The sequence below is a fragment of the Babylonia areolata genome, chromosome 8 (genome assembly GCF_041734735.1).
Source record: "Babylonia areolata isolate BAREFJ2019XMU chromosome 8, ASM4173473v1, whole genome shotgun sequence".
Classification (NCBI taxonomy): domain Eukaryota; kingdom Metazoa; phylum Mollusca; class Gastropoda; order Neogastropoda; family Buccinidae; genus Babylonia; species Babylonia areolata.
The window spans coordinates 22612747-22622746 of NC_134883.1; the positions used below are offsets into that span (position 1 = coordinate 22612747).

The 10000-nt window shown below is 45.3% G+C and overlaps 1 protein-coding gene across 2 annotated transcripts in view; it reads right to left on the minus strand.

The window, feature by feature from the left end:
* LOC143285094 (putative imidazolonepropionase) overlaps positions 1-10000 on the minus strand; it is a 17592-nt gene that overhangs the window by 1361 nt on the left and 6231 nt on the right. For both annotated transcript variants that reach the window (XM_076592307.1, XM_076592308.1), the window contains exons 3-8: positions 8597-8703; positions 6962-7026; positions 5932-6209; positions 5258-5483; positions 2662-2880; positions 1203-1363 (exon numbers count right to left, since the gene is read on the minus strand). In XM_076592307.1, the coding sequence (XP_076448422.1) occupies positions 1203-1363; positions 2662-2880; positions 5258-5483; positions 5932-6209; positions 6962-7026; positions 8597-8703 (1056 nt within the window). The remainder of the gene's footprint in view (positions 1-1202; positions 1364-2661; positions 2881-5257; positions 5484-5931; positions 6210-6961; positions 7027-8596; positions 8704-10000) is intronic.

Sequence of the window (10000 nt, forward strand, 5' to 3'; positions counted from 1 at the left end):
TGGCCAATTTAACAGCTCTATTTAGATTTTGATTTTCATCATTGTTTCCTTTTTGGCTTCCTGTTATTTGCCTACCTGTTTTTCCAGAAAATCCCCTTATCTATAACTGTTCATAGTCTACGTTATGCCAGCAAACACAGCTGTGTTCTGATGATTGAGGAGCGTGATCTGAGGAAGAGGATGGAGAAAGAGAAAGAGGAGGACTACAGTCGTCATCATCAACAACAATAACAACGAGAATAAGAACAACAAGAAAAATGATGAAGATGGCGACGGGAAGAAGAAGAAGAAGGTCGTCATCAGTAATAAAAACAACCAGAACAAAACATCCCACCACTACCACCACCACTACTACCATTATCAAGTTTCAAAATGATATTTTAAAACCTCTTTACCTCCTATTGAAGCATGGAAGATACAGCATCGTTAAAACCAACAACATACCCATCTCTCGAACACAAGCAAATAGCAAAGTTAGATTAGAAATAAGGAAAGATATCGAACAAAATCAAACATTTCCAAATTTCATTCATAAACTTGCTTGATTTCAACTAGTTGTATATTATTATAACCGTTTATCAGCACACCCCAACCCGATCAAAATTAAACATTTCCCAATTTGTAAACATGCTTGATTTCAACTGAACATTATTACCACCGTTGATCAGCACATCCCCAGCCTGCTGGTCTTAAATTAGATGGATAGCGCATCGGCCAGGAAAAAAAAGCCAACTGGACGCCATACTGAGACTCGTATCCAGCCGTCAGTCCGTTGAGAAGTCGTCTGCTAACTTGTCGTGGTTTCTGAACTGTAACCGTGTATCTTCGATGAAATCGTGTTATGCTTGCCCCCACGACATGCCAAATTTTGTGACTTGATTGATATCTGCCAATGGCTTATTTACCAAAGTTATTACAGGAAAACAGTGCAGTGACATGTAGCGCAAACTTGCTGTGGATGCACACACAGGAATGTCAGCTTAACCAACGCCACGAGCAAATGAAAGCTTGCCGTTAAGCAGTCATCGTAGTCAACTGAGCGCTCGCCTACATATAATTATGAAGTTACCGCTTCGCGCTGTTCAGACACGAGTAGCAAAATGGCTGATTAAACACTTCCACTGGCTTCAGTTTGCAAAGGGGCTCAAAGAAGCGTGCGCTATCCACCTATTTTAAGACCAGTGACCCCAGCCCCCTCTCACCTGGGAGCATCCAGAATCAGCAGGTTGCCCCACTTGCCCACTTCCACAGACCCGTGCAGGTCAGACTGACCCAGGGCATAGGCTGCGTTCAGAGTGGCTGCAGTCATGCTCTCCGCCATCGTCATCTTCAGCGTCACACAGGCCAGGTTCATCACCAGCGGCTGGGAGGGAGAGAAGGAGAGCAGGACAACGCATATGCGCTTTACTTACTTCATATTAAACCTTTTCGGGCAGCGCTATGGTCCGTCATTTTTTTTTGTTTTTGTTTTTTGTTGTTGTTTTATGGAAGGTAAGGCCAGAAGTTTATTTTATGTACCCCCTGGGGGCATAGACACATTATAAATTGACGTCTTTAACACACCATATAAACAAAAAGAGCGATCTCAAACAACAACAACAACAAAAGGCCCACATAAGCTGCCAGGAGGAGGAATACAGTGTAAATCCACCGAAATAAAAGTAACTTTGTAAGTCAGCTTTTGATTCAGAGTCGTGAATTTTTTTTCCCCTGAACTGCATGAAATTATACATAAGTTCAGCTTTTGATTCAGATTTGTGAAATTATTCTTAGTCTCCCTCTCACTCTGTCTGTCTGTCTGTCTCTCTCTCTTTCACGCGCGCGCGCGCGCGCGTGTGTGTGTGTGAATAGAATAGAATAGAATAGAATAGATTTTATTGTCATGAAACAGTAAGGTTTATAATACACAAGTGCAATGGTAAATGAATGAATGAATGAATGAAAAACACACAATTAATCAATCAGTTAATGCAGTAAATTGCAGCAGCATTCATGTGTGTGTGTGTGTGTGTGTGTGTGTGTGTGTGTGTGTGTGTGTGTGTGTGTGTGTGTGTGTTGTTTCACATTATCGACAGCTATTGTAAATTCTTTATTTGACAAGCTTTATCAATCTTTTTATGGTGCACATGGTCATTAAATTTTTTTTTATTTGTGTTCACAACGAGCCTGTGATTGAACTAGTCAATTTCTATGTGGACTGTGAAAGTGTACGAGCCTGTGATTGCACACAAGTTAATGTCCATGTGGATTAAGAAAGTGTTTTTTTTAAATGAGCCTGTGTGATTGCACAAGTTAATTTCCATGGGGATTAATAAAGTGATTTTGATTGATTGATTGATTGATTGATCGATTGATTGAGTGATCCTTCCACGTGGATTAATAAAGTTTTCTTGACTGACTGACTGATAGATAGATTGAGTGATTGATAGATAGATAGATAGATAGACTGAATGACTGACTGACTGATCGAGATAGATAGATAGATAGGGAGAGGGAGATAGAGAGATGGATATAGTGACATTCGGACTGACGGATCTATCCCCCCTAGACAGATAGATTGATAGGAGAGAGAGATAGATATACTGATATACTGACTGACGGATCTATCCCCCTCCCTCCCAACCCACCCATCCACACACACACCGCACCACACAAACTCACCATGGCCAAACAGTGCGCGTTGGGGTTGAAGTCGGTCGCCAGGGCGACGGCCACGCCCGCCCCCATCATGGCTCGCGCGGGGGGCGGGGCGAAGCGGAGGTTGTAGGGGGTGGTGGGCAGGAGGACGGCGGCGGTGCCAGACCGGGCCATGGCGCTGATGCCTTCCTCAGAGACCCACTCCAGGTGGCTGATGGCCAGGGCCCCCAGCTCCGCCCCCATCTGGCAGTGTGATTTGAAGGATTCCAACCAACCCCGCGTCCGTGGGAATCAAGGTGAGGTAGGTAGGTTAGGTAGGGTTGGTTTTTAGGTAGGTGGGTGGGTGGGTAGGTAGGTAGGTAAGTTGGGTCGGTTGGTAGGTAAGTATATATGTATGTATGTAAGTGGGTAGGTAGGTGAGGTATGTAGGCAGCAGTAGCAATAGGAGCAGTAGTTGTCATAGTAGTTGTAGTGCTAGTAGTAGTAGTAGTTGTTGAAATTGATTGGAGATGAACTGGTAAAGAGCAGCAGGAGTAGTAGTAGTAGTAATAGTAGTAGTAGTAGCAGCAGTATTATTATTATTAGTAGTAGTAGCAGTAGTAGTAGTGGTGGTGATCATGATAATTAGGATAAAGCAAGCGGTAAGAAGAAGGGTAGGAAGCAGGTAGGTGAGGTGGGTTGGCGGGTAGGTCGGTGGGTAGGTAGGTTAGGTGGATAGGTAGGTGGGCAGTAGTTGTAGTAGTAGTAGTTGTTGTTGTAGTGCTAGTAGTAGAAGTAGTGACTGGAAATGGGCTGGTAACGAACAGCAGCAGCAGCAGCAGCTGTAGCAGAAGTAGTGATCATGATAATCATAATAATACAAGCGCTAAGAAGAAGGGTAGGAGGTACGTAGTTAGGTGGGTAGGTAGGTACGTATGTGGATGGGTGGGTAGGTGGGTAGGTAGGTATGTGGGTATGTGGGTGGGTGGGTAGGTAGGTGGGTAGGTAGGTATGTGGGTGGGTGGGTAGGTGGGTAGGTGGATGGGTAGTTGGGTGGGTAGGTAGGTATGTGGGTGGGTAGGTAGGTGGGTAGGTAGGTAGGTGGGTAGGTAGGTGGGTATGTGGGTGGGTAGGTAGGTGGGTAGGTAGGTAGGTATGTGGGTGGGTGGGTAAGTGGGTAGGTAGGTGGGTAGGTAGGTAGGTAGGTAGGTAGGTATGTGGGTGGGTAGGTATGTGGGTAGGTTGGTGGCTAGGTAGGTAGGTATGTGGGTGGGTGGGTAGGTAGGTATGTAGGTGGGTGGGTAGGTGGGCAGGTAGGTATGTGGGTGGGCGGGTAAGTGGGTAGGCAGGTATGTGGGTGGGTAGGCAGATGGGTAGGTAGGTAGGAAGGTAGGTGGGTACGTAGGTAGGAAGGTAGGTGGGTACGTAGATAAGAAGGTAGATGGGTGGGCAGTAGGTCAGTGGGTGGGTGGGTTGGTAGATAGGAAGGTAGTAGTAGTAATTGTTGCAGTGCTAGTAGTAGTAATAATTGTAATTGTTCGGGGATGAGCTGATAAAGATCAGCACCAGGAGCAGTAGTAGGAGCAGCAACAGCAGTAGTAGTAGCAGTAGTAGAAGCAGCAGTAGTAGTTGTTGTAGTAGAAGCAGTGATCATGGCAATACAAACGGTAAGAAGAAGGGTAAGATGTAGGTAGGAAGGTAGGTCGGTCGGTCAGTAATATCAATAACAACTGATTACACATGAGTAGGTAAGTTGACATCAGCAGCAGCAGCAGCGATAGTAGCAGTGATGACGATGATCATAACAATACAAACGATGATGGAGACGATGATGACAATGATGATGATGATGACGGTGATGATATCGCTTTTAATTAAAATGCAAATCAAAGTCCATTTAGAGTTGTGGGTAGATACATAGGCAGGTGGGGTGGAGTGTGGGAAGGGAGGGGGAGGTAGATACGTAGACAGGTAGACAAAGAAAGGGGTGTAGGTTGATACGTATGTATAATTATATATGTAGGTACAGAGACAATTGTACACACAGATCGAAAGAGAGTTACGGATACGGATATTGTATTCAATACAGGCCATAGGCCCCTCATGAAGGGGTGATGTTAAGGATACGGATATTGTATTCAATACAGGCTATTGGCCCCCCATGAAGGGGTGATGTTACGGATACGGATATTGTATTCAATACAGGCCACGAGCCCCTCATGAAGGGGTGATGTTACGGATACGGATATTGTATTCAATACAGGCCATAGGCCCATCATGAAGGGGTGATGTGAACAAACATTTCAGATCTAATGTTTATAGATATATCACAGAGAGAGAGAGAGAGAGAGAGAGAGAGAGAGAGAGAGAGAGAGCGAGAGAGAGAGAGAGAGATGACAACTCTAATGACGATACCTATTAATGATAGGCCAACAAGCTCCCCTCCGCTCCATCCTACCCACCGAAAAAAACAAAAACAAAAACAAACCCCAAACAAAATAAAGACGATGGGGGTGAGGGGAGACGGAAAAGAATTAAAACACACGCAGACACATGCACACACACACACATGCACACACACACATACACACACACACGCACACCCACACGAAAACACGCACACACACACGAAAACACGTGCCTCAGCGGAATGCAACCGATGAAGCTCTTCCCCGTGAAAATTGATGTTCAGTCCCATGGCCTTCCCAGCTGAGAGGATGTCACGTGACTGCTTGACGTCAAACACACCCTGCTCACAAAAGACGTCAATGTTGTGCACGTGCAGCTCTCCCGATGACGTCAGTTCGCGCAAGCGTGGCAGGTGCACGTTGATGATATCACTGGTGGCTTGGTCAGCCGTACTGCCTCTGAAAGAGTTTTATTAAAAGAAGAAGAAAAAAAGAAGAAAAAAAAAAAAGAAAAGACATGTGACTGAGGCGAAAGGATTTCAACAACAGTAAGCACATGAACACACAGAGACACCCACACACCAACGAGCGCGCGCGTTTTGCTCACAGCATGTTTTCAGGTAAATAATAAATACCTGTGTGTGCGTGTGTGCGTGTGTGTGTGTGCGTGTGTGTGTGCGCGCGCGCGCGATTGCGTGCATATATGTGTGTGTGTGCGCGCTCGCGATTGCGTGTAAGTATGTATTTATGTGTGCGTGTTCGCGCCCGCGCGTGCGTATGTGCTGTGCGTGCTGCCTACGCAGCGTGTGTTCTTATGTCTGTCCACACAAGAATCATCATCCTCCACCACCCCCCCCCCCCCACTTCCTTGCACCTCCCCCTCCCCCCACACAACTCCCAGCCTCACTTCGGAACAGCGTGAGCCGCGCAGTACGTGCACGAGATGTCCACGGGAAGCGAGCGCCGCGCACGCTCGATGACCCTCAGCATCTTCACTTCCGTTTCCAGGTCAAGGCCGTAGCCGGTCTTGATCTCCACGAAAGTGGTGCCGGCCCGCACCATCCGCATGAGGCGTTCTTTCAGGAGGTCGTACAGGTCGTCCTCGCTAGCACTGCGGGTATGGTCCACCGTGTAGTAGATGCCTCCCCCAGCATTGTGGACCTCCATGTAAGAGGCCCCTGCAAGCTTTTTCGTTTGGAAGGAGAAAGAAAAAGAAAAAAGAAAAAAAAAGGCGATGAATATGCAAAGAAGAAAATCGCTTTGGTGACAAAGGTGTAGAAAAAAAGGGAAAGAAAGAAAGAATACCGTTATTGACGGGGATGGAAATCGGACAGAAAATTTTAAATGATTCTTTTTATTTGGTTCATACGGGTGGACAGCGTGAGGGAGACAGACAGCAAGACACACACATTCATACATACATACATATATATATATTATATATTATACATACATACATGTCTGTAAGTATATATATATATATATATATATATATGTGTGTGTGTGTGTGTGTGTGTGTGTGTGTGTGTGTGTGTAGAGACAGACAGACAAACAGACAGAGATGGAGAGAGTGAGAGACAGACACAGATGAGGGAGAGAGAGTGAGATTAAGAGAGGGGAGAGAGAGAGAGAGAGAGAGAGAGAGAGAGAGAGAGAGAGAGAGACAGACAGACAGACAGACAGACAGATAGACGGACATACAGAGATGGAGAGAGTGAGAGACAGACACAGAAGGGAGAGAGAGAGTGAGACTGAGAGAGAGAGAGAGAGAGAGAGAGAGAGAGAGAGAGAGAGACAGACAGACAGACAGACAGAGAGACAGACAGACAAAGTATCAAACCAACGAACCAACCATCCAACCACAAACATGTCTGTTTGTAAGTACATAACTAACTGATAATGAGGATAACCAGGTTATATCAGACAGTCAGGGATACCTTCATGGCGAACTCGTGGACTCGATCCCCCGCCCACACACTGTGCGTGTGAGCATCCACCAGACCTGGGGGCACGGCATCATCATTTCAACCCGCAAGACTGGTTTATTGTTCACACAAAGGAACATAAATTCATTTCTAAAACTTTCTTCTTCTTTTTTTGAATAGAAAAGAGTGGTAACTCTCTCCATTCACAAGGAACACAACTTCAAGTCAATGCTGTTAATACTAACGATTCAGCTGGCACACAGGTAAACAAAGGTACATTGGAACAAACCAAGATATTTCCTCAAATTCAGATCTTACATTACAATAGACATGCATGCATACATTCATAATTATCAGAGAAAAAAAGCAGACAGGTACAATGTAGATTTTAACAACAACAACAAGAAGAACGAATCAAGACAAAATAAAGAAATAAAACAAATGGCGGACTAAAACCGGAAAAAAAAGAAAAAAAGAAAGAAAAAAAAAAAAAAAGACAAAAAAAGACGAAGTGCTGTTAAGATAACATCAAATAGACATTTTAACGTTGGACGCAATTTAGAAAACGTAATTGATGGTGAGTTGCTAGTCACACTATACTAAAGCACAGCCTTGCGCTGAGATGCAGTATAAAAACTACATCCACATCAATATCGTAGGCCTATTTGCAGAATCTATAGATAATATATATTCCTTATTTAAATTTGTACCCATAAACACGGCTTTAGCTGGAAACCATTTGGTAATAAAGGCATTGTAAACAAAGTTTGTTCGAGCTACATGTACTGGCACTTACACGTGAATATACAGTCACATTCATCACACATGCCTTCATCGACAACATCACCAACCCTTTTATAACAATCATGGACTCGTCGTCAGTTATATCATCACTTTCATAACCATCCGTCTTGCTCCACCACAAACAGTATCAAAGTTTAGTGGGAAAAGTAGTGGGAAATTCAATACTGTTGAAACAAGCCTTACTCAGGTGTAAAAACAACACCCTTCCCCCGACGCCAAAACAAACACAAAAAAACCCATCCAACACACACACATACAAACAACAACCCACAACAACAAGCAAAAACGACTTTCTTGTGGACTTATCTTTCAAAATATGAAGAGTAACCCAAAATTGTTTTGCAATGTTGAGCAACTCTGAACATTCTCAAAACTCAAATCTTCTTCTGTTCAACACGACCAATACCGACTTGTTGCTGATTGTGTCGTGCTTGGTACAAGTTGTTAAGTTTGTGTGTTTTCATTATTACCCACCGAGCTCTAAACACGAACAACGAGGTCTTTAACACGTGTACTTGATCTCATACACACGAAAGAATATCAGACACAAGCAGCTAGGCCTATACGTCTGATGATCTTGGGGATGAGAAAACTTTCACCCTTCACCTTGCTTAGATTCGAACCCAAGGTCATCAGATTAAATGTCAAACATTCTGTCCACTCATCTATTATGCCCATCACATTCCCAAAGCGTCCAAGCGAGCAGGCAAGCAAGCAAAGTAGCTGGCAAGCTGATGAGTATACAAGAAAACTTAAAAGCATGCGATTCAGAGCAGCATACACAATAATCAGCAAGCAATTACGAGCATCCAGCTTTGGCTCACAACAAGCGACATCATTTACCCGGTGTGACGCACTTTCCGGTAGCGTCAATCACGTCATCAATCGTGTCCTTTTCGTGCCTGGCCATGACGTCACTGCTGGGACCTATGTCAGCAATAAAACCCTTCCTGCACGTGAGAATTGAAGGACAGAATAACGACAACAACGACGACGATAACGATTTTGCCGAGAATGACGGGAGCGAAAGCATGCACATATAATCCATTTGCTTATCAGTGTGTGTGTGTGTGTGTGTGTGTGTGTGTGTGTGTGTGTGTGTGTGTGAAGTCAGGAAATCTTAGTGGAGCATAGCGTTCTGTGTATATTCCTTTGTTTCAATCAGCTTAAGTGGATATAATACAATTACATTTGTAAGACAAAGAAGGGAGTAAATAATGGGAAAATATTCATATGACATAAATAATATCAAGATATCAATATTCAAGATGTACACCTCCTCACCACTACTTCTCATTTCTCCCCTGCCTTTTCTGTCTTCATCAGTTCATCTTTTCAGCTATCTCACTTTCTTCTTCCTACCTTCAGTGATCCCTAAACCTACACACAGACACAGACAAGACACAGACACAGACGCACACACACACTACTAAGCAAAGGAATCGTATGTCCATGTTTCCATTCCCGCTCACTTCCTTCCACCCACCCATCTATTCATCCACCAACCACCTACCTATCCATCCATCCCATCCATCCACCCGACCACCCACCCATCAAAGCATCCACACTCAACCTACCATCCACCCATCCATCCAATCCATCCAGTCATCCATCAGCCTGACCATCCACCCACGAATCCATCCCCCACCCATCTCACCGGTCAATGAGGGCAGAGAAGCCCCTTCCCCCTAACCTGTCAATGAGGACAGAGAAGCCCCCCTCACCTCACCTCACCTGTCAATGAGGACAGAGAACCCCCCCGCCCCCTCACATCACCTCACCTGTCAATGGAGACAGAGAAGCCCCCATCACCTCACCTGTCAATGAGGACAGAGCCCCCCACCCATCACATCACCTCACCTGTCATTGAGGACAGAGAAGCCCCCCTCACCTCACCTCACCGGTCAATGAGGACAGAGAATCCCCCATCACGTCACCTCACCTGTCAATGAGGACAGAGAAGCCCCCCTCACCTCACCTCACCTGTCAATGAGGACAGAGCCCCCCACCCATCACATCACCTCACCTGTCATTGAGGACAGAGAAGCCCCTTCCCCCTAACCTGTCAATGAGGACAGAGAAGCCCCCCTCACCTCACCTCACCTGTCAATGAGGACAGAGAAGCCCCCCTCACCTCACCTCACCTGTCAATGAGGACAGAGAAGCCCCCCTCACCTCACCTCACCTGTCAATGAGGACAGAGAAGCCCCCCTCACCTCACCTCACCTGTCAATGAGGACAGAGCCC